General features: G+C 48.8%; 1 protein-coding gene across 2 annotated transcripts; it reads right to left on the reverse strand.

Annotated features, from left to right (window-relative positions):
• Positions 1–5,195: 5,195 nt before the first annotated feature.
• Positions 5,196–23,929, reverse strand: LOC112059568 (shootin-1-like). 2 transcript variants are annotated; one of them, XM_042840347.2, is made up of 11 exons: positions 23,669–23,916; positions 22,904–22,983; positions 19,496–19,619; positions 18,976–19,064; positions 18,747–18,885; positions 18,225–18,348; positions 16,091–16,173; positions 15,672–15,766; positions 15,266–15,356; positions 14,980–15,127; positions 5,196–6,825 (listed from the first exon to the last, which is right to left on the reverse strand). In XM_042840347.2, the coding sequence occupies exons 1-11, from the start codon at positions 23,730–23,732 to the stop codon at positions 5,772–5,774; spliced, it is 2,091 nt and encodes a 696-aa protein (XP_042696281.2). In that variant the 5' UTR covers positions 23,733–23,916; the 3' UTR covers positions 5,196–5,771. The 2 variants fall into 2 exon arrangements, with proteins under 2 accessions (XP_042696281.2, XP_065440685.1); XM_065584613.1 differs by lacking the exon at positions 5,196–6,825 and adding an exon at positions 8,185–8,317 and having other exon boundaries at positions 19,496–19,620; positions 22,902–22,983; positions 23,669–23,929.
• Between the last annotated feature and the right edge of the window lie 879 nt (positions 23,930–24,808).

Below are 24,808 nucleotides of genomic sequence, written 5' to 3' on the forward strand. Positions count from 1 at the left end.
GGTCACAGCTGGGAATAGAACCCAGGTCCATGTCTCAGTCTAGCACCTGATCTGCTAAGGGCACTACCTCTCCAGAGAGCTCAAGGCCACACTGTAAATTGCTCCCCTGAAACTTCAGGTTTGCTTAGGGCCAACGCATCTCTAGATGTTTAAGGAACTGGCCCTTTCCCAGCTCACAGTTCCAGTGAAGTGGGGGCAGGTGGGGAGCATCATGGCCCAGGATGGAATTCAGCTGTCAGAACTGGTTCCATCCTGGGAGGTATCCAGGATCCTCAGTGAACTCTGGGCTGTTTCTCTCACACATACGTATGTAAAACTCCCTGCGGCCACCTTTGCACCAAAAATACGGGCTACTTAAAAAAAAAATAGTCTTTTCACATCCTGTTTTCTTTTCACCAGGGCAAACATTCCATTTGCTCAGCAGATTAGCTACACATAGGTGCCCAGAGGGACAAGACAACAGAGCTAGGCTGGAGAGGAGCCCATCAAGGAGAACTCAAGAGCCCTTGGGAACTTCACTTTATGAGCTAACTAGGTCATTAGTGAAGGTGTGTAATAACAGCATAAGCAGCAAGAGACAGGGCCATGTTGGAAGGGTGGGGTAGAGAAAGAGAGTTGGGACAGATTCATGATAATAAGGGTGAGTTGGCCTGTTTTCCCCCCCATTCAAAAAAGGGATTTAAAAAACAAAGTTAGATGCCTCTTTCCACACACCTGGAGTTTGCATCATTCTGTCCTGGGCAGTGGGAGGAATTGAAACACTCTCTATTATAGAGGCAGCTGGTAGGATCATTGCCAGTTACAGGTAAAACAGCTACTGAACCTGCAGAGAACTGAGATTACCGGCATTACTTAGACCATAAACTCTTTGGGGCAGCAGCTGTCTTTTTGGTCTCTGTTTGTACAGTGCCTAGTACCATGGGGCCCTGGTCCCTGACTAGGGCTGCTAGAGGCTACAGTTATACAAATAATGTCAACTCTGCTGTAGCCAGAGTTAGAAAACCTGAGGCCATGTCTTGTGACAGAAATAGCTGGACTGTAGCTCAGTGATAGCAAAAACGATGGTCTGTTTCTCACGTTATTTGAATTTGACTTGCTGTTACACCCCACATAAGCCCTGTCCTCAGTCGTGTTAACCGCAATGCTTTCTGGGCATGCATCCCAGAGTTCCCACTGCTGCTTCAAACTGTGGGCTATGATGACTGCAATAGACCCTTTGTGAGGATGGGGGGAGAGGGCAAAGGCTAACAGAGATCCCCTCCTTTAACAGCACTATGTGGCTTAGTTGCTAGTGAGTCTCACTGCCAGCTAACTTGTCTGAGTGAGCCACCCCTGGGACTGGTCCTCCATTTGGATTCATCACTAGCTGGAGAGCTGGTATTGGGAGGATGGCTTTCCATATGGAGTTGATGATTTGGTGCTAGAGACTCCCCAGGCAGCACACTTAGCAGGAAGAGATGGTACAGGTGTGCCAATTCACCAGCTGGGCCTATGGTTTCTTGACCACTGTAGGGCTCAGTGGTATACAGCCAATATGGTCCAGCCCCACAAGCACAGGATGGTGGAACTATATATCACAGGAGCAGCAGTAGCCACAGACCTTAGGCATCAGGAAGGGCCTGTTTCTTGCCTTATCCATGCTTGGGATTAGCCCTGAATCAGCCAGTGTGGCAGTAAGCTGTAGTACTAACCCTGAACATACAGAAGGAAAGCTACAATTTGCACCACTTGAGGTTTCAAGCTGGGGTAAATTTGAGCAGCGCAAGCTGTTGCTTTTTCTTGTTGTCTAACTAGAGAGGTTTTTGCATTGGTGCAGCTACACCCATTGCTGCCCACTGAGGGCTGAATCCTGGCTAATCCCAAACACAGAGAAGGCCAGAATCACTTTTGAAAGTATGACTAATTAAGCAGAGCCACCTTGATCACACAGGGCAAGAGAGGGTAGGAGGTAAAGCCTCTTTTGACTTGCAAATCACCTGCAGTCACTTTCCTAAGTACATCAACCCCCTGCCATACATCTGCCAGCACAAACCAAGAGCCCGAGGGGGAATGTTTGTTCTTGCCCCTTGCCTAAATGAGGCAACAGCTGTTCCATGGGACTGACTGGCTGAAATCAGGTGGTTGAGGGGATAAGACCCACAGGCAGCCTTCATTAATCATTACTTTAAAAAAAAAATTAAGAAAAGTGTGTAAATGTACTAGGGCAGCAGCTGTGGGATCAGCACGTCCCATTTAGCACAGTACCTGCTGTCTCCTCGCAATGAAATATGGGGCTGTTTGTTTAGCTAAGTACCCTCCCTGTAATGCACTTGTTCTCTGAGGCAATAGAAATAATATTAAAGAGGTTCAGGCTTCTGTGCTGAGCTGGGCAAAGAGGAGGAACAGCATTCTTCCAGCACACACAGGCTGAAATATTGTTTTTTCACAGCATAGCACGGAGCTGTCTCTCACCTAGAGAAACAGCCTCACATTGAATGTTCCCTCAATGGGATTTCTAAGACACCTACATATTGATCTGACTTCCACTTCCCCTTTTTTCTACCAAAGGGTGTTTGTCTAGCTGCTAGGGTGGATTTTCCATATACAGCCCAGCTCCTACTGTCTCATACAGGAGTCACCGGGGGCAGAGTTTTCTCATCCCATCCACCGATAACACAGTTGAAGTATAAGCAGTCAGAGATCCAATTAGTCCACATGACCCTAAATGCAGAGCTAGCATTAATCAGCTCAGCAAAAACTACAGGGGAAGAAGAATTCTACCCCCTTTGGGCTCATTTGCACTGGAAAGTTACATTAACTAATGCTCTGAGTAGACTGTTTTTAACCAGGGGTTAGTTGTCTGGGAATAACCCTCAGGTCAGGGCAGCTGGCAAAGTTAAACCCAACCATCCCTCTCTACATAAACACAGTTGAGCACGATCAGGTTAGTTAGTGTGGTTTCTTTAATTTTCTAGTGTAGACAAGCCCTGGCTGGCTGGTCTAGCTCCACCTCAAACCACCTCTGGGGCTGTACTTTGTGCCCCCTCTCCCATGTGCACTACATTGGCACAAGTGTTAGGACTCATCTACATTCTAGAATTGCCCTCCCATCAGAATCACTGCCTGCACCTAGGGATCAGTACAGTGTTGTAAAGGCCATTCAGGGTTTGCACTGGGTAAAATTTTTATGAGCTTGGTTAGTGCTATCCCCAATTTGCCCTTGCCTGCAACCATGCAGCTATGCCTATTGCTATCGTAGGGCTACTCCCTACTATATGACAAGGATAGTGTACTAGGCTCTGAGAAGAGACCTCTTATCTCAGTAGCAAGGCAGGAGCATTCACAACAGCACTTGTTGCAGTGCCAGTTTTCAATATCAAACATTCAGGCTCCAATTAGCGATGACTGCACTCTGTCCCAGTGTTCCAGGCTCTCTGCCTCCTTTGTTGCATTTCAGTCCATTACTCCTCCTTCATGTTTATATTCCTTCCACTGTTTCTGCAGTTTGTAACATTGCTAATGCCCTGTTGCAAGAGAAGATTGACTGAGTTTCATTTTAACCCACTGAACTTTGGTATTTTATTGGTACCCAGCACCTTGTGCCCAGAGAGGTGTGCCCAGATAGACAAATTGAATGGAATCATCATCTGTGCCCATAGCTACACCTGAACACAGGACACTAGGACCCTAATGAAGCAAGACTTGGTCTACAATTATAAGTTAAATTGGCATAGCTACATCTGTTGGGGGTGTGAAGAGGCCAGACAAAGGGCAGGTTGCAGCAGTACTTTTTACTTTTGTTTAAAACAAAGTCAAACTACTCCCATGCAATGTTGACTGTGCTGGTGTACTTTGAGCAGGAGCCCTATCAAGGCTAAGTGGCTGGGCTACTTACTATCCATTAGCAGCTCAAGGGCTGCTTCTTTCGAAGCATCACCCTCCCACAAATGTTTTTACACAGATGGTGTTTGCTTTTTGGATGCCCTGTTAAGCCTTATTTCCTGCTCATGTTTCTAACCCTCTTGAGCAATAGCTGCTCATGTGGCTGTGTCCAGTAAGCTCAAAAGTTGGTTCAATAAAATAGCCAGGCAAGGTAGGGGAGGTAAGTGTAGAGTCAGTCCATTTATCCAGCATTTGCTGTTGAGCACAGGCCCTCGCTCAGCAAACGCTACAGGAATCCCCTCACCAAAGAAACATCTGAGTCAAGCTGAAGGATCCTGAGAGAGGTAATGAAAGGGGGGCAGGGGGGGGGAGAGAAGAGAGAAGGGGAGGAAGAGAAGAGCACAGAAGCTGGGAATGGGCAACAGGGGATGGATCACTTGATTACCTCTTCTGTTCATTCCCTCTGGGGCATCTGGCAGTGGCCACCATCGGAAGACAGGATATAGAGCTAGATGGACCTTTGGTCTGACTTAGTATGTCTGTTCTTATGTAAGCAGGAATCTGCTAGCGCAGAGGGTTAGTGCATCAGGTCTGGGAAATGGGGGAGCAGAGGTGCATAGGGCTGGTTTGAAGACACAGGACTAACCTTCCTGTCCATAGTAGACAAGGATTAGTCTCACTTCAGCACCCCTAACTAGTCTCTACAGCAAGCAGGATGATCAGCTGTCAGCCTGCAAGAGTAGAGCTTGATTTACTCAAACAAACTCCCAGCCCAGTTATGCTGAAGTAATAGCCTGGTTCCCCTCCCCTTATGGCCTTTACAAGAGGTCTATATAACACCTATCACAACCAGACTCCCTCCAGAAATCCAGGGCCTCCAGCTACTAGATGTTAAGTTTTTCTGTGTATAAAAAGTGCATTTTACCTATCCACCCCAGCCTCCATCAGCACTTGACTGCTAAGCCAGCCCTCAGATGCCAAGACCTGAACGGCCCAGAGAGAAGTTACTTCCAGGTCTATCTGGGCTTCCTCCAGATCAAAAGCGGTGTGGTAGGGAAGATTTGAGTCTGTTAGGGGAAGCACCTGCTTTCCTTGAGCCCCAGGAGCCTTTATTAATTAAAGCTAGTATTCACATTCTGCTTGCTGCAGCTTTTTGGAGCAAATTCACTTGCAGTCCACAAGCTCAGCCTTGCCTAGAAATTCCAGGGGCTATTCCATAGCACCACAGAATTAGAGCTATCCAGAATTTCAGAGATGAGCGCACCATCCTGTGGTCATTACTGGGATAGCACCAGAACCAACCCAGTATCTGCAAGCAGCAGGGGACAGAGACATACAAAGTTTAAGTAAAACAGATTTTATTCTGGAGTGCAAGAAAAGTTTGCCCAGTCACTGCACAGAGTGTGCATAGGGCACAAACACTGGGTATTTCATAAAAACTAGAAGTTACAGAATTAAAAAACAGGCAAGAAGGACTGAGTCCACTAGCCCCCCAACTTCATTCACCCCAGGCAAGGCCTGAGGAACCTCAGAAAGCTGCAGTAAGTGGCCTTTGACCAATTAGTGCCTCAGCTGATGCCATACAGGCTAAGAGTGTTGAGACCAGTGTCAGTGAACCCCTTCTTCCCCCAAACAGAGTACACACTGTGCCCATTCATTTATATCCACCCGTAAATGTCCAGCAAGCAGGCAAAGGGCTCCCCCACTATTGCACGCATTTCTGATCATGTCCTTATTAGGTTTTTTTTTTTAAGTTTGTTAAAATCTAAGTCTAAATATTTAGTAGAAAAAGCCAAGTAAATACTACAGAGAACAAGATTGAACATCCGTTAGTCATGTCCTTATCAAGTTGTGTACCACTTCTTGCTTGGTGTTTGTACTAGACAGCTAACACCCTGCCCTCACACAACCTAGTAGGTCTCAGAACCAGCCTGAGCTGCTGCTTGTTGGAGTTGCTCTTGGTGCACTTGTATTGCAGTCATACAAAGAGGGTCCAAGAGCACAGGGTTGGTCTCCTTGGAGTCTGTGGGGCCACCCTCCATGAACAGGTCTGGCAGAGCCATTGAGGGCACCTCCTCAAACCCAGCAGGCACTGGAGCCTCTATTGCTCCCGGCAGTGGGAGAGAAGCTGTAGCAATAGCTGGGCTATCCTTTAGGGGGCTGCTTTGGTCCCTGGCCAAATTGGCCCCAACTCCTCCCTCCAGCTTCATCTCTGCCCCCTCAAGCAAGCTCCTCACCAGAGGCTCAATGAAACTAGCTGGAGGCATCTTCTCTCCCTCACCGAGGTCTCCACCCTCTAGAACCATCTCTGGTTCTACCTCAGTGGCAACAGGGCACAGAGGTGGCTGCTTCTCTGTGGTGCCTGGAAGACCCAGGTCTCTAGTAGTTGGCTCAGCAGACACAGCTTGGCTGGCATTTGATTTCAAAACCATGGCATCATCCATGCAGGAGGCAACTATGGTGTTTATGTTCTGACCTTTGCCCCTGACAAGCAGATCTTCCACAGAAGGGCTGGTTTCTGATGGGCAAGAGGCATCAAGGGGTGCTAAAGACAGATGTTTGCAGCTGGCAAGGTCAGACTTCAGAGCACCACACTCTGAGTAGTGATTTGTCTCCCCAGAACCCTGGTCACCAAGGCCAAGAGGCTCGGCCACCTCACTTGCTGGGCCTGCACTCAACTCCCCCTCACACATCTCACCTGCTGCTACAGTTTCTGCCTCCCCTTCATCCTCAGTGTTCTCTTTCCCCACAGACAGTAGGTTCTTGCTACTTGGAGACCCGCTGCAGTCAGTTGCTTCAGAGTCCTGTGGGATTTGAGCACTAGCACCCAACTCCAGGCTAGTTAGAGAGCCACAAGGGATCTCCTCAAGGTTGTCCCCTTCCTCTAGTAGGGTGATTGCTGGAAGGGGACTAGTAGTGGTCCTTCTGTCATCTTCAGAGCTTCTGCCGGGATCTTCCTGTTCCCTAGAGTTCAACATAGGGCTCATATCAGTTCTGCAATATGCCAGTTTGAAAGGGGAGGAAGCAGTTCTAATTTGTCAAGTGGGAGCATTGAGCCAGATGAGCCCTCCCAATGTAGAGATTTTAGTTGACAACCCTGCAGGCACTCCAGCCCCTGTGGGGCCCTGCTAGGTGTGGCATATTAGTCTGCTGCTCCCAGACAGCTTTGGGGATGGATAGGGAACTTCACTAAGCATGCAAGACAGAAACGGGTCACTAGGGAGAGAGATTTAGAGGCACAAAGGGCAGTTCAGGTGCCCAGCTCCCACATGGGCCTTGGAAAGTCTCCCTGTAAGCAGTTGGAGACACAAGAAGCCAGCCAGTTCACCAATTCATTTTTGGATAGGGTTACCATATTTTGTGCCTCCAAATGGAGGACACTCCACCGGCCCCGGCCCCGCCCCAGCCCCGCCCACACCCCCGCCCCAACTCCGCCCCCTCCCCAAAGTCTCCGCCCCCTCCCCTGCTTCCCGCGAACATTTAATTCGCGGGAAGCCTGAAGCAGGTAAGGGGGGGATGGGGGTAAGGGGGGGATGGGGGGAGGAGGTGCGGCCCAGGCTGGCCCCCCCTGCGGCTACAGCCTGGGGTGCCAGCCCCGGCCGACCACCCCCGGCCCGCCCAGCACTGCCTGCCGGCCCCCGGCGGCCCGGCGCACCCCCCGGCCCCGCGACCCCGGACCGGCTCCCGGCCCGGCCCCCCGCCTCAGCGCATCCCGGGGCTCCCGGCTCGGCGCACCCCCGCAGCTCCGCGACCGCGGACCGGCCCCCCGCACCCCCGCGGCTCCCAGCCCGGCCCCGCGGACCGGCGCACCCCCGCGGCTCCGCGGCCCCCCCAGCGGCCCGGCGCACCCCCCGGCCCCGCGGCCCCGGACCGGCGCACCCCCCGGCCCGGCTCACCCCTGCGGCTCCGCAGACCCCCCAGCGGCCCGGCCCGGCGCACCGCCGCGGCTCCGCGGCCCAGCGCACCGCCGCGGCTCCGCGACCCTGGACCGGCGCACCCCCCGGCCCCGCGGCCCCGGACCGGCTCCCGGACCGGCGCACCCCCCGGCCCCGGACCGGCCCCCCGGACCGGCGCACCCCCGCGGCTCCGCGGACTCCCCAGCGGCCCGGCCCGGCGCACCCCCCAGCGGCCCGGCACCGCGCCACCTGCTCCCCGCCGGGCCCCGCGCCCAGCCCGGCCCGGCACTGCGACCCCGGCCCGGCCCCGCACCAGCCCCGGCCGAGCCCTCCCTCCCGATTTTCCCGGACATGCCCGGCTTTTGGGGATTTCCCCCCGGACGGGGATTTGAGCCCCCAAAAGCCGGACATGTCCGGGAAAATCCGGACGTATGGTAACCCTATTTTTGGAGCAGAAGGGTAGGCTATAGTTAAGGCACCCAGACTAGAGGATTGGATTGATTTCCAATTCTGCCACAGACTCCTTGTTGTCTCCCAACCTCCATCTGTGCAATGGAGATCTATTGAAAGAAAGGCAAGAGAAGGGAAGTACTATTAAAGCTGGCAACTTATTGAGGCAGGGACCATCTCTTCCTGTATGTCTGTACAGTGCCCAGTAACCCAGGACCCTGGTCTGAGGTCAGGAGCTCTAGACATATTTAGAGGCCACCAGCCCTTCCAATCTTAACACCGTCAAAAGAAATTTTGTACCCCAGAGAAGGTTCTCAGAGCTGGCCAAAAGAATTTTGGAATGGGTGAAGACTGGAAGAAAGTGTTATAGCTTAAACATTATGGAAAGATTTCCTACAAAATAGGGTTGTCTGCTTTTTAGTCAGCTCCAATCTTCTAGCCCTCATCCATCCTGTGGCCCTTTTCTTGCCGATGCCATGGTTGCTTTTAATTTTGTTCAAGGAGAAACCTACAACAGGAACATGCTACTATGCACAATTGTAGGCTAGTTCTAGTCTTTTAGAAGACTGTGACGGGTTGGATCACAGAAACCCCCTTGGGAGCTGCCACCCGATGTGCAAAGACTACCCCTGCTTCTGTTTTCCCTGCCAGCTCAGGACTCCAGCACCCTGTCTTGCTGAGCCAGACACTCCTGTTTGGCTCCACACACAGATCCAGGGTCTGAATCTCCTGTCCCAAAGCTGCAAGTTTACCTGAAAACGCTCGCAGTAGCGTGCTTGTCTTTAGCACTCAGATGCCCAACTCCCAATGGGGTCTAAACCCAGATAAATCCGTTTTACCCTGTATAAAGCTTATACAGGGCAAACTCATAAATTGTTCGCCCTCTATAACACTGATAGAGAGATATGCACAGTTGTTTGCTCCCCCAGGTATTAATACATACTCTGAGTAAATTACTAAATAGAAAGTGATTTTATTAAATACAGACAGTAGGATTTAAGTGGTTCAAAGTAGTAACAGACAGAACAAAGTAAGTCACCAAGCAAAATAAAATAAAATGCGCAGATCTATGCCTAATCAAACTGAATACAGATAATTTCCTCACCAGTTCCAGAGTGCTCCCTTTTACAGGCTAAGCTCCTTTTAGCCTGGGTCCAGCAATCACTCACACCCCCTGTAGTTACTGTCCTTTGTTTCAGTCTCCTTCAAGTATCCTGGGGGGGGGGTGGAGAGGCTCCTTCTTTAGCCAGCTGAAGACAAAATGGAGGGGTCTCCCACAGGTTTAAGTAGACTCTCTCTTGTGGGTGGAGACCTCCCTCCTATGCAAAGCCCAGCTCCAAGATGGAGTTTTGGAGTCACCTGGGCAAGTCACATGCCCCTGCATGACTCAGTCTTTGCATTGTCCACATGGCATCTTGCATGTCTCCAGGAAGACTTCTCATGTGGATTGGAGCATTCCAAGATGCATTGTTCCCTAAGTGTCTCCTGATCAGGTACTTAACCTGGCAAATTCCTTCCTAAAGAAGCTGACCAAATGCCTCACAAAGCTTACTTAGAAATCAGGCAAGCATACAGCCCATATTCTTAAGCTCGAGTAGAAAATGATACATATGTACAAATAGGATGAATAGATATAGTAGATCATAACCCTTACGGAGATATGTTACATGGCACAGGCAGCACAAAACATATTCCAGTTATGTCATACATACATTTATAAGCACCCCCTCCCCATAAAGCCTTATGGGGTACACTGTCACACCCTCCCCCTGAACTTACTGCCAGAGACTTGGACACTGTCCATGGCGGAGGCAGTACCTGTAAAATTTCTGTTTGTTTCTGGTCACACTTCCTTTCAGTACCTTGAAACCATATGATGTCACTCCTGGGGGTTCTAGCCCGTTTTGGGGTCCCTGGTCCCCAGATGCTTGCAAACAGGTAGGGATGTAGTATTGCTAACAGAATGCAGGCAGCAATACTCATTAACGTGGAGGTATCTTGGCATTTAGCCACCAATGCCATGAGGCGGTGTGCCTCAGTTTCCCCTTCTACACAGCAGCATAGGCCTGTTCTGCTTTTGCTGCTTTTTACAGGTATGGGCTGTAAAGTAACATGCTGGTGGGGCTGTCCTGTCACCATCCCCAGCATGTATAACAGCTTATTCCACAAATCAAATATGTTCCACATCTTTAAAGGGTTTACCACTAGTGTGAATTCTTTTGTTTTATCCCATAGGTGAATTAGCAAAAGACACAAGGTTAACAGCAAATCTACAGTGGACAGGCTTCGTTCACTCAATTTGACTTGTTTAGCATCCATTGCATTTTCCCAGTTCTCTGTGCCCTCTGGTAGACCCTCTGATGCAGATTCCTCTGCCTCTTTGGGGAAGACTTCTAGTTCGGGCAAGTGCTTGGGTCTTTGGCCAGGAAAGGGTGTACTACAACCATACTTGTCCTCGGCCCCTCCCTCTGGAGTTTCTCTGGGCTGGGCCCCCCTCCCTTGTGAAGTCCCTCCTATGAAGAGATTTCTCCCCCCCCCCCCCCCCCCCGTCTTGGAGAGAGAGTTTTATCTCTTGCAAGTGTAGCAAGAACAGCAGCTTTCCCTGGGGTGTTCTGGACCCCTTTGGGCACCCCACTTTCTGTTTCCAATGGGTCAGCTGGATAGACCCCCTCATCCTGGAGGCCTGACCCCCCGGTTTCCCTTAAAACCTGATCCACAGGAGAGGGGGCTGGCATTTCGAATGCAGACTTTTCACCCTCCTCCTGGGAAAGCCCCTCCCCACAAAAGGTGGGTGGACTCTCTGGCCCCTCCTGACCTTCCATCTGGGCTTCCCTCTTTGATCTCCCCTCTGGGTCCGACACTCTTGTGTCCCCTGAAAGGGAAGGTGATCCTGCCCCAGCTGTGGACTCACAGCTACCAGCTACGACAGACCTCTCGCTGGCCAGCAAAATCCCTCCCCTTCCACTCGGGTTGGGCTGGCACTCAGCTATAGAGTCCTTGGGGCCTGTTCCCACCACAGCGGTCCCCAGGACCCCAACTTCCACCTTTGGGACACACGCCTCTGTGCACCCCAGGGCAGGCCCAGCCCCCTGCTGACCTGCAACTTCCTGGCAGTCAGCAGCTGTGGTGGCCTCCTTGCTACAAGGTGGTACATCCCCCTCCCCAGGGGAGATGATTAGGGGACAGGAGCTGGCTTCATCCAGCTCCTCCCTCTGGAACTTCCCTTGAGCCCCAGGGCTACAGGAACTGGCCACAACCAGCCCTGCCCCCGAAGCTGCATCCTTTACTGCTGCAGAGGAACCTAAGAGACACTCTCCTATTCCCCCAGCAGTCCGTGTGACTTCACCCCCCTCTCTGGGGCTTTTAGCACAAGATTCCTTCTCACTGCTAACCAACCCTGGGACAGATTCTGCCACACTAAAGAAATCATTCCCCAGTAGAAACGGTGCAAAATTGTTTGCCACCGTTGCAACAGTCAGCTCAGCCTGCAAATCCCGAGTTTGCATGTGTACTTTAGCTAAAGGTGCAAGGACTTTGTAACCCCCTACCAGCTCTAATTCTGCCATTTTACCTGGCAACAGATCCTTCTCCTGGATTAGGTCCCTCCTGACCACAGAAATCTCAGCACCCGTGTCCCTTAATCCAAGAAGCATTTGACCATTCAATTTAACAGCATGCATATGCTCATTGCTGGGTTGTGCGGAAGCAAGCTTTACAAACCCTGTGTGGAAAGAGGCCACAGCCTGGCTCTGAGAAGCCGCAGCTTCACTCAGTAAGGGACACTTATTCCTCAGGTGCTCAGTGGACTTACAATGATAGCACCTCTTGGGCTCCTCTGCTTGCACAGGAAATTTGGGTCGAGTACCAGGGGAATGGGGAGGTGACCGCCCAGCCTCCTTTTTCCCAGACCCAGGGGTAAAACGGTGATTCTGCTTTCCCACAACCTTATACCCTTCTGCCAGTGGTTTGTGTTTGATTGCAGCTTGGGCTTGTTCATAAGAGTCAGCATACTCAGCTAATTCACCCACTGCATTTACCTTTTTGTCCCACAAATACTGTTTTACCTCATCACTGCACATATTCAGGAAATGTTCCTGAGTAACTAGATCACACATCCCTTCAAAGCTGGTAATGCCTCTCCCCCGCACCCATTTATCTACCAAATCTCTCATTTCATTGGCATAAGCCACATTACTTAATCCAGATCCCCTCTTAAGGCTCCTGAATTTAACCCTGTAGGTTTCAGGTGTAACCTGAAACGGTTTCAAAACCAGTTCCTTAAATTTACCATAGTTTGAAGCATCATCAATAGGCATCTTATTGAATATGTCCAGAGCTCTGCCAGTCAATTTTGCTATCAATGTGGTCATCTTCTGATCTTCAGGGATGGCATGGAGGGTGCACAGTCTCTCAAAGGTGATGAAATATTCGGCAATATCGCTGGACTCATCATACTGTGGACATAGCCGCTCCCATTTGTGGATTTTTGGGGAAGTGGAGCCAGCAGGGGGAGGGTTTCGTCTCTTTGACTCCATAACAGCCAGTTCATGCTTCCGGGCCTCCCTCTGGGCCTCCATAGCCCTCTCGTGGGCAGCTGCCTCTGCCTCCGCTCTCGCTGCCGCCCTGGCTGCCTCTCTCGCTGCCTCTGCCTCCATGGCACTAATTTCTAATTGTCTTAGTTCCAGCCGTCTCTTATGTTCACTTTCTCTCTCTTTTGCTTCCAACCTGGCCAGCTTTAGTTTAATAGCAGCGTCACTGGTACTCATTGTCCTGCTTTCTCGTGCTGGGCTACAACCACTCTGCAGTTCACAGGAACTGAGATCACTAGTACTCATTGTCCTGCTTTCTTGTGCTGGGCCACAACCCCTCTGCAGTTCACTGAAACTGAGATGCACTCAGCTCAGGGGATTCTTAGTTAACAGAGAGCTTCCTTTTCTGTCCCTACTTCCCTTGCCCGAAATAAGCAAACAGAAAATAACAAACCAGTAACCACTTTGTCTGTTCTCCAGCCACCACACTTAAAACTCACTTAAAATCACTACCAGTATCTCAAAGCAATCAGCTGTGCACAGATCCTGCTCGACTACGCCACTGTGACGGGTTGGATCACAGAAACCCCCTTGGGAGCTGCCACCCGATGTGCAAAGACTACCCCTGCTTCTGTTTTCCCTGCCAGCTCAGGACTCCAGCACCCTGTCTTGCTGAGCCAGACACTCCTGTTTGGCTCCACACACAGATCCAGGGTCTGAATCTCCTGTCCCAAAGCTGCAAGTTTACCTGAAAACGCTCGCAGTAGTGCGCTTGTCTTTAGCACTCAGATGCCCAACTCCCAATGGGGTCTAAACCCAGATAAATCCGTTTTACCCTGTATAAAGCTTATACAGGGCAAACTCATAAATTGTTCGCCCTCTATAACACTGATAGAGAGATATGCACAGTTGTTTGCTCCCCCAGGTATTAATACATACTCTGAGTGAATTACTAAATAGAAAGTGATTTTATTAAATACAGACAGTAGGATTTAAGTGGTTCAAAGTAGTAACAGACAGAACAAAGTAAGTCACCAAGCAAAATAAAATAAAATGCGCAGATCTATGCCTAATCAAACTGAATACAGATAATTTCCTCACCAGTTCCAGAGTGCTCCCTTTTACAGGCTAAGCTCCTTTTAGCCTGGGTCCAGCAATCACTCACACCCCCTGTAGTTACTGTCCTTTGTTTCAGTCTCCTTCAAGTATCCTGGGGGGGGGTGGAGAGGCTCCTTCTTTAGCCAGCTGAAGACAAAATGGAGGGGTCTCCCACAGGTTTAAGTAGACTCTCTCTTGTGGGTGGAGACCTCCCTCCTATGCAAAGCCCAGCTCCAAGATGGAGTTTTGGAGTCACCTGGGCAAGTCACATGCCCCTGCATGACTCAGTCTTTGCATTGTCCACATGGCATCTTGCATGTCTCCAGGAAGACTTCTCATGTGGATTGGAGCATTCCAAGATGCATTGTTCCCTAAGTGTCTCCTGATCAGGTACTTAACCTGGCAAATTCCTTCCTAAAGAAGCTGACCAAATGCCTCACAAAGCTTACTTAGAAATCAGGCAAGCATACAGCCCATATTCTTAAGCTCGAGTAGAAAATGATACATATGTACAAATAGGATGAATAGATATAGTAGATCATAACCCTTACGGAGATATGTTACATGGCACAGGCAGCACAAAACATATTCCAGTTATGTCATACATACATTTATAAGCACCCCCTCCCCATAAAGCCTTATGGGGTACACTGTCACAATAGGGTTGTCTGCTTTTTAGTCAGCTCCAATCTTCTAGCCCTCATCCATCCTGTGGCCCTTTTCTTGCCGATGCCATGGTTGCTTTTAATTTTGTTCAAGGAGAAACCTACAACAGGAACATGCTACTATGCACAATTGTAGGCTAGTTCTAGTCTTTTAGAAGAGTGCTCACCTACAGATAGCCAAGCTGGTAGAGTTATTCAGCAGCTAGAGCTAGCCAGGAGAGGGTCCAAGCTCACCCTTTGGAGGAACTGGAAAAGGACAGTGGGTGCAGGACTGACACGTATGCCTGCTGTTCTAGTTCTGTGCATTACAGGAGGCCACTTTAATCTTCCTGCAAGCAACTCCCCTCCTGCCAGAAGCACCTAGCTCAGCATTGTAGAAGCTGGATGTGGTTGCAAAGAGCTTCCAGCAAGTTAAATTCCATCCACATTAGCAGCTACAGGTAAATGAGCACTTCATTGCCATGCAAGCTTTTGGTTTACCTCTGTGGGCAGTTATCCTCCTCTCCGTAAGCCTGGGAAGCACAGACACCACTAGAAGTCCCACTGCTAGGGACTATGATGAGGCTCCCAAGGGGTTGAAGAGTCTGGCTTGAAGTGGGCATGTTGCCTGAGGAATCCAGAGGGCCATCTGCAAGCAGAAACAGAAAGGTTCTTAATACTTGCTTCAGACATGGACAGTGTGAAGACTTCGCCATTGTTCATGTGTTCTCCACTGGGACCAGTGCCTCAGACTTGCTTTTGGCCATTCACATCCTGGTGTTCATACCTGTTTCAGAGCAGCTTTTGCTCCCTTTCTTGGTCACGGGCTCCTGCTCATATTCTGAAGATGCAGCCTCTTCCACTCGGGACATCCTGCCCTTTGGAAGAGGAGAAAACAGATCGGGGAGAGTTCAGTGCCAGGCACAAATGATCACCGCCAGTTACTGTAGCTAGCAGGGAGATTTAGTTACTTCCCTTCACCCAGTGACAAGCCAAGGAGGAACACAATACTTGATCTCCTTCCCTTAACACCCTCCATTCTTACTCCTTTGTCCTCATTTAGCCAATCAAGTCAGCCTCTTCAGGAAATCCCTTAACAGACCTGTTAAATGGCACCATTTCCATAAGTTCTGTCTAGAAGGCAGCAGTTTAACACCCTAGGGTGCTACAGCTCAGGTAGCCCCAGCCCTTACTTCTCTGGACATGGACACTGGTCTCAGGGAGACCCCACGGCGGATTGTATCCAGCACTTCCTTCATGCTGTTCTGCTTGGACAAGACATGTTCATCTGCAGGATGAAAAGGTATGGTTAGACATGAGCCTTGGAGAGCTCTCTTAGAAGGTAGCTCAGGGAAAGTGTAGCCTCCAGTTCAGGGAAGTAAGGACCAAAACAGGGGACAGAGCTGCTTCCCACAGCACCTCCAACTCTGTTTTGGTGAAGCCCTTTCATCCACCCCTCCAGGAGGGAGACGGGGGGGCTCATTCAGCTGGGCCAGGCCACATGTGCCCAATTCAGATTCAGGATAGTTACATGTAACACTGACAGTGTCTCCTCCCTGCAGCCCCAATGCCCTAGCTGGTGAGAGCTAGCACAGGCTGGTGCTACACATACCACAGGGGGCACTTCCCTGCTTCAGTGGAGTCTGTGCCGCTGGCTTCACTGCTGACTTCTTGTTCATTTTAGAGAGGAGGAGTCTGGAGAGAGAGAGAAAAAAGGAAAAAAGCATCTCATGTCTGAGCCCCTCATCCTTTGCAGAGTTCCCCTCCCACTGTCATCCAGCAGCAATGCAGCATGGGAGCAGTGCTACAGCCCAGTCATGGCAGATGGTGGAGGAGGCAAGGGGACAAAGCTATTTCTAGATCCCTGTGTGCTGGCTCAGAGCGCAGGTCTCTGCCAGGGTAGAGGTTTTCTAGTGATGCTGAGTCCTTAGCACCACCTTCGGCCAGGGCCAACCACTGAGTAGCTACTGCTACCAGGAAAAAAAAAATCTTTGGTGAATGAAAGGTAAAGGCCAGACCCAGGAGATCTGGAAGGAGGGGAGTTGGAACCTGTCCAGCAGGTATGCAATTATACAGCAGGATCTGATCTCCCAACTTCACAGCCCTGTTGCTTTTAAAGCCACCCACCCCACAAACAACTCTGGTACCACAACCATCAGAGCACTACCACTACACATCTAGCTAGTGCCACTGCATCAAAAGAGGCTAGATCTAGACTGTTCTCCGTGGTACCAGATGACAGAACAAGGAGTAATGGTCTCAAGTTGCAGTGGGGGAGGTTTAGGTTGGATATTAGGAAAAAACTATTTCACTAGGAGGGTGGTGAAGCACTGGAATGGGTTACCTGGGGAGGTGGTGGTGGAATCTCCTTCCTTAATGGTTTTTAAGGGCAGCCTTGATGAAGCCCTGGTTGGGATGATTTAGTTGGGGATTGGTCCTGCTTTGAGCAGGGGGGTTGGACTAGACCTCCTGAGGTCCCTTCCAACCCTATATTCTATGATCACAGCCAAGTGCTCACAGGAATGTCCAGGTGTCTCCTACAGCCAAGTGTCCTAAATCCAGAAAGGTTAATCTTCACTGCAGAGTTAACGCGAGTGTTACTCCTAACTTGACAGGCACACTCTAGACAAGAGCGATGGTGTTTCTAACTGGAGTTGGCTGGTCCAGTTGGGTGAGCATCACTTACCAGTTGCTAATGGGACCATGTGTGTGGTCATGGACTAGCAGCACTCAAGTGCCACCAGTGGCAAGGCACTGCAGGACAATTCCCCCACTCCTGGGCACCCAGGACGACAGATTTTTTTCTCCCCCCACAACTGTTCGGGAATTCATGGAGCAGCTCAGCCTACTGCAGAACTAGAACCATGGGATGTTTCCCTAGAAGTCTTAAGGCCGTGAGCGAGTGGTATTGCCAGTGTGGCCATTATAGTCACAACCAGAATTCCTCCTGGCTGTACTCCCACAGTAGACCTAGGAGTTCTTGAAGGCATTGAAGGAAGCTATTTTCCCCTCACCATAGCAAGGTCTGAGGGTGGTACATCATGAAAAAGCCTATTTTGCTTCTAAAGTCATGAGCATTAGTTAGGGAACATCTCCCAATGCTGATAGAGCCCAGGTGGCACAATACCCTTCCCCAAGAGGGCTTAGGAACCCTGGACTGTGAGTTGTGACTACATCAGCATCCCCAAGGCAGTGATCCAGCCAGGATGGGAACTTCAAGTCCCAACATTGCCAGCTACACGAGGGACCTGAATAGAGTTTGGCAAAATATGTCAAAGTTTGTCAAGTGGAAAAATTCAGATTTTGCAACACTGAGAATTTAGAATTTATTTTATTTTTTTTAAGCAAAATCACCACAAATTTCTGGAAAAAAAAACTAAGTGTTTGTTTTTCAGTTTTGAGTGACTGTTTCGGAACTCTTATCAGAGGAGTTTAAAGATGAGAGAAGTCAAAACTCAAATATTGCAGAACAAAGTTCCGGGTTTTAAATTAGCTCAAAGTTCCGGTTCAACTCAAAACCAACTCTTCAGTTCACTGGCAAATCCAAAGACTCAGTTCTCTGCAGAGTTGTAGGTCTGAAACCTGGGTGGAAGGTGCAATTTGGAGTCTTTCCCCCACTACTCCTGACACCCATTTAGTCATCCCAGCCCCACAGCCGGGTTTATCTCTAGGGTTTGAGTTTGTTGTAGAGTCGCCCATCTATACCCATCCCTTCATAGTGATGAGAGAGTTGTCACAGGTCTTACCTGATGGAAGAAAGTTGCAGGGGAGGGGAAGGTGATGGTGGAAGAGACTGAGGAGCAGTAGCCAATAGAGCTAGGGTGGTTGGAGAGGGACCCTCAGCCTGCAGGCGCTTCTGCAGAACAGCAACTACAGAGGGGAAGAGGGAAAGAAACATTCCATTTAGTGTCAATGTTGGCATCAGCAAGTGACAGCTCTGGATAGTGGTTACACCAAGGGCATGACAGTTAAGTGCCCTGGATACAAGTCACTTGACTTACCTCCCAGGTGTGTAAGGAAAGGGGGAGATTCACCTCTCTCTGAAATGCTTTGAGCTTCCATATATAGGTGTTTGGCATGGTCAGTGTGGTCTCCCTACTTCCACCCCCAGATGGACAGCAAGTTTGGAGCAGCTTTTGTTCCTGGCCACACTCCAGCCTCCTTTCCCACAAGGGAGTATTGCTCCAAGCTGGGAATCAGCCATATATGTGGTGCAAAGAATTTCACACTTCCCCACACCTCTAATGCATCACACACAGGGTCCTTACTCTCACGCTTGAGGTCCTGGAGGCTCTCCTCAGCCCTCAGAGCTCTGCACTCCAGCTCCTGCTTCTCTAGTAGCGAGCGCTCCAGGTGCACCTGCAGCTTCTCACCCAGGCTGGGCTGGACAGAATTATGCCACTCCACCTGTACAGTGCGAGGGGGTCAGGGAGAAAGTTCAGTCATCAGAATCCAGACCTTCTCAATGCTCCCATGAGAGCCTAAGTGTCTGCCTACCTCTGGGCACATGAGGCGCTCCAGCTCATTCACACGGCAGGACAGCTGTCTGGTCCACGACTGAGAACATTTCAGTTCCTCCTCGAGCTCTGAATTGAAAGATCCAAGTCACTGAAGACACTATCCACATTTCCACAGCACACTCATTAACGTGCTTACTTACTTTTGACTGTACACTCCAGGATACAATGAAATGCAGCCACCTCTAGAGCAGAACATGGCAGCTGTTTAGATCACAGCAGCTGTCAGGAAGTGAAGATTACTACCTCTCACTGCAAGGGGGGGAATTTAGGCAGAGTTATCTAGTTGGGCCAAGACACTGGCCAAGTGGTCATAGCCTTATCTTCACCTTATGGAAAGATGCTACCTTGGATAGTGCCCCATTGTGGAGCCATGGGGCATTCAGGCCAGTTCTAGCACGGAAGTCACTGCAGCAGACTGGAACGCTTGCACACAGGAATGGTTTCCTGCAGCACATGCTCCATGCCCGTGCTTCACCCCCCTGCAGAACTGAGCTTACCATGAATGCGCTGTAGATAAAGTAGTTCAGCATTTTGATTTGGTGTTTCTCTGGTCTGAGGCTCTGCATGGGCAGGAGGAAGAGGACGGTCATGCTGGGGACTCGCACTAGTCTGGAGTGGAGCCTGGCAAAGAGTTTCTTTGTATTACAGTAGCTCCTGAAAACACCCCCCCCCCCCCCCCCCCGCCGCCCAAGTCCCATTGTGCAAACTGCTTTACAGAAGCCAACAGTTGTTCCATTGTAACTAGTGTTACTGTATACAGATTTAGTTAGACTGATGCCTTTGTCTTGTTCTATTGCGTTAGCTTAGATCAGTACATTTGCTGATACAAGCTAAACCAAAAGAATGAGTTTGAAACAAGTGAGATCAGGCACCAGTCTAATGAAAATCTGAGTTAAACCCAGGTAACTGTGTTTAGACAGACCAGCTACATAGCAAGAGAAGTACCAGCCCTGAAGAGCCTACAATCTAAGTAGACAAGCTAGACACAGGGTGGGAAGGGAATAGAGTGACCAAATGTCTTGATTTCATAGGGCCAGTCCTGATATTTGGGGCTTTGTCTTATATAGGTGCCTATTACCCCCCACCCCATCCTGATTTTTCACACTTGCTGTCTGGTCACCCTAAAGGGGAAGAGACTTTCCCAAGGTCACAAAGCAGGCCAGTGCCAGAGATGGGAGCAAGATCTAGGTCTCCTGACCCCCAGCCCAGCACCTTATCATCCAGCCTAAAGCTTCCCTGGATGTTTTCCCTGGTGCATAAAGTAGGGCTTGGCAGTGAGAGCTGGTTGTATTTGCACAACAGGAATAATGCAATACCCATCTGATATAGTGCCCACCACCACATCTCAAAGTGAGACATTTATCATAATCCCCCATTTTACAGATGAGAAAACAGAGGGGTGGGAAGTGACATGCTCAAAGTCACAAGTTGGTCAATGGCAGAGCCAGGACCAAGTCTCTTGACTCAGAGTCCAGTGCTCAGTTCTCCAGGCTGTACTACTGTCTCCCATGCACTAGATTCAGTCCCAGCTACCCTGCAAAGTGGACTTAACCATATTGGGAAGGTACCACTGCTATAATAGCATGCGTCCCAGAAGGCAGGATACTTTGTAGCATAACCTGGATCAGAGAACGTCTACACAAGTGAATAGCAGTCTGAGGAAAGAGAATCCTTGCATAGTCATGGCTAAATACAGCCAGTACCCATCAGATCAGAGTATGAAAAGGGGCCTAACTGGAAAAAATTCAAGAATGCAGAGGACAGAGAAGACACCCTGCTCTTTTTCCCAGCCAAGGTCATTTTGCATCTCTAGAAAACCCAAAAATACAGAGACCCAATCACTGCAGTATCAGTCTGGAGAATGATTAACCAAAGAGCCTAGCCTGGAACAAAAGCGGGAGGGGAGCTCAGGGACTGCAGAGTTTGTTTTAAGCAACATCAACCTGATGAGTTTTGCATTTAAAAGGATGCTGGTAAGGCTCTGACGTTTAACACCTCCCTCAAGCTAGCAGTTTCCCCAACCTGCTTGCTAGTGACAGTTTTCTGTAGGGCAACCAAAAGTTCTCTGAAAGAACATTGGAATCGGTTTTAATTCCCCAGTCCCGGGCACTTGTTTCCCAGGACACAGAGTTAACCCAATATTGTTTTACCACTTCAATGATACCACCCTCTAGTGGTGCATCCACACTAGGGGCTGTGCTCATATAGCTATTTCAGTAAAAAGTCATACACACCCCCAAAATAGTTAAATCAATATAGAAGTGTGGAGACAATCTTCCACACAGTCCCACTGCTGAAAACAGGACTGCCTGTGAAGGAGAAGCAGTCAGTCTTCAGAGAAGATTTAAAGAAGGGGATGAAACTAAAAACCTCAGTTGCTGTGACATGAGTACAAGACACCTGTTACCAAATCAAACTAGGATCAAAGCCTTGTGTACACAGGAAGGTTGCATTAGTTTATCTTAATCTATTTTAAAAACCAGTTTAAATTCAGCCAGTGTCAGCTTCTGGGTAGACACTCTTATTTCAGTTTAAGAGCACCTCATTTTGGTTTTAGCGCAAGTCTATTTTTAATTGGCCTCAGCTAAAGTGAAATAAAAGTCTAGTTTAAACCCAAAACAACATCCACGCAGCCTTTCGCTCCCGTTTAAGTCTGACACTTTCTCAGTTAGACAAGCCTTAAGTAACTACTCAAGGTACATGGGTGAATCAGGCCAAACCATGGACTAATACTGCCACTTAGCGGCTGTATTGGTTTGTTACTGTTTAGGATTCGCTTTGCAGTTTGTGTAGTTCAGACCTGACCCAGCCTCTCCAGGTGAGGATTGTGTTGGCTGATTATCCTGAAGGGGATTGCCTAGGCTCCAGACTGAATGGCTATTTCACATTTTATTAATAGCTACAGCATTTAGTATTGTCAAGTAAGATCTCAATATGAAGGTTTCTCACCACCACCTCCCACCTTTTGGGATTGCAACAGATTTTAAGACTCCTTTGGGCATCAATCCATCTGGTGATGTTTCTGAGGTAGCTGGCTTACTACCTAGTTAGTTCTATTATCTTCTGGCAAAACAGCTTGTCATGCCAGTGGGCTCATTGAATTAATGCTATCTTCAGAACTCTCTTCTGTTTTACAGAAGAGAGATTAAGTGATTTGTCCAAGGTCAAACAGGGGATCTGTGGCATAGCTAGACTCAGAGGTTCCAGTCAGTCTTAACCACAGAGATCAATCAATATCTTCTCCCAGCATGGGCACTTAAGTTCTCCTTGTTTCCTCCCTTCCCCCACATTTCACCCCAGAACATTTCAGCCAGAACAAAACAATTTGGCAACAAATTGGAGACAAGAGCCTTCCTTTCTCAAGTACAAAAGAAAACTGTCCACTTTGAGGCCTAGAGGATCAAGCATACAATAAATATGAATCTCATTGTTTAGAGTGAGCAATCTTTAATAGAGTTAGGAACTGAATGTGAATTGCCATAATTCACTACCTAAGCCTGGGGCTAGTTACAGTTTGTTTTCATATCAGATAAAAACTTTAGTATCTGCTGCAGAAAAGTTAGTTTTGGGAATCCCCGCAGTACTCTAGATTCTTCTACACTCACTAACTCAAGAGGCGGCATTCCAGCCAACAGAGAACAGGCTTTCAAAACTGCCTTAGGAATTTGGGTACCTAGTACAGTAGCTAACAGGCACTGGGGAATCTATGTGTCTAAGGCAGGCTTGAGCACCTCAGATTTATATGCTAAATTATATGACTTCACAAGAGTGCTTCCAGTCATTACACAGGCTGCTTCAGTGTTAAGTGGCTATTCTAAGCAAATGCACACTCAGACTAGAATAGTTCACCAGTGCCCCAAAAGCTGTCATTACACACTGCTAGAATGGGTTATTTGGAGTCTTACCACCCCATCCTCTGGACACACAGGGCCATCAGACACACACAGTGGAGGCGGCTCCTTCTTCTGAGGCTCTAACACACCATCTAAAGAGGAGAGATAGTAACAGTTTCCCCACACACACTTCCACAGATATGGATACAGCCAGATCTCTTGTTAAGAAGAGCTCAGTACTAAAGTTAATGGGAATCAGATTTCACATGCCTAATGAAAGACAATATGCAGGAAAGGCAAGACCACTGTAGCAGGGGATATAAGAAGTTTTCTTTATGCCTTACACCAGAAGGTAGCCTGATCATTAATCTCATTTAAGTTATAGTCCAGTTTTTCAGAAGCTACTAGCTATTTTAGGTACCCAGTCAGACACCTTAAAACGCTTGACTTTTAGAAATTGCTAAGCACCCACCAAAAAAATAAATCCACACACTTTAAAGGTGTCTCCAGTCAGGTAACTAGAGTCACTACCTACTTTCAAAAATGTTAGCCTACAGCTTTTTTCAGCAAGAAGAAAGTTATAGCAATGCAGGAGAGGGCTGGAGGAAAGAAAAGAGAAAAGAAGCTTCAAGTTGGGTGTTTTTGCCAAAGTTCATAATTCTAACAGCAATTAAAAAAAAAAAGAATTCAAGTCTCAGGAAGTTTTCATCCAGCTCTAGGGTTACTAGACTTGGAGCCCATTATCATGTTAAAGTCCTAGAGAACCATGACTGAGCAGATCATTTAACCAAAGAGAACCTACCACTAAAAATTTATGTTACACATTAAAAAACTAACCTTTTATACACTGACAGCAAAGTACACTCTTTACACTGGTCCATAAGTGCCTGGAGGAAGCCATTGCTTAACTGAACACATAAGACAGCCAACCCTGCTTCTGGATCACTTATATTAAGTCTGTGCCCCTTTGCCAAATCAGCGGGGCTCTCTCATTGGTGAAGCCACAACAATTCGTTAGCACCTCCAAGACTATCAGCAGCCAGCAATTAGCTTTAAAGGTATTGATACTGCTGCTCTTTTCTCACCCCCTATAAGGAAGGTGCTAAGTGACGAAAGGAAACGCCTTTCATCAGGCGGCAGCAGGCTTGTCAAATGAGAAACTATTGCAGCACATTGACAAATAGATCCTTGCAACCTTCGCCAGGCAAGTGAGAGTGACTGATAGACAGGGACCTCAGTTATAGCTAATACATTGGCTTCTTAGTCACACTTAATTCCAGCCCATTCATGTTCACAGGGATTCTTTTATTTGTTTTTTAATGAACCTCACAATTTAAGGGCAGGTGCCCGTGCCTGGCTCCAAAACACTCCTGCTCCGTGGATGTTTGCATAGCCTTCGTCCCGGCTGCTGCAGGGCTTCAGGAATCCCTTCCCCCAGCCTGAGCAGTGTTTTAAATCCCTTTTGCCTGAGGTCACTTCTGAACTTTGGACCCTCTCCTGTAATGAATGTTTCCAAACCAAGAACAAGCCTCAGGGCGCAGGCAGGTCCAGTCTCCCTTAGCTGGACAGAGGGTTCGCTCTGCTGCCATAATTTAAAGCCCTTATTAAAGGGCTTTAATCATAAGACTTTCCTCTAAGGGGGATTGTGGCCCTGTACTAGAATTCAGGAGGCTCCTGTTCAGTTCCTGGTTCTGCTTTGGAACAATCTCCATCTCATGATTTTTTGGACCCTGCCTTACGCTTGCTGAACGATCGATGATGGCAGTACTAGTGCCTGCGTGCCCTTGGGCAAGGCCCTGATTCCAAAGATATTTAGACTCCTTTCGCTGAACTCCATGGAAGTTAGGAGCGTAAATACCGTTGAGGGTCTAGACCCTAATCTCTCTGTGCTTCAACTCCCCCTCTGTAAAATAATACTTCCTCTCTGCTCACCCTTTGTCTGCCCTGTCTATTTTGACTCTTTGGCGCGCACACACA

This window comes from Chrysemys picta, chromosome 2 (genome assembly GCF_011386835.1).
Source record: "Chrysemys picta bellii isolate R12L10 chromosome 2, ASM1138683v2, whole genome shotgun sequence".
NCBI lineage: Eukaryota > Metazoa > Chordata > Testudines > Emydidae > Chrysemys > Chrysemys picta.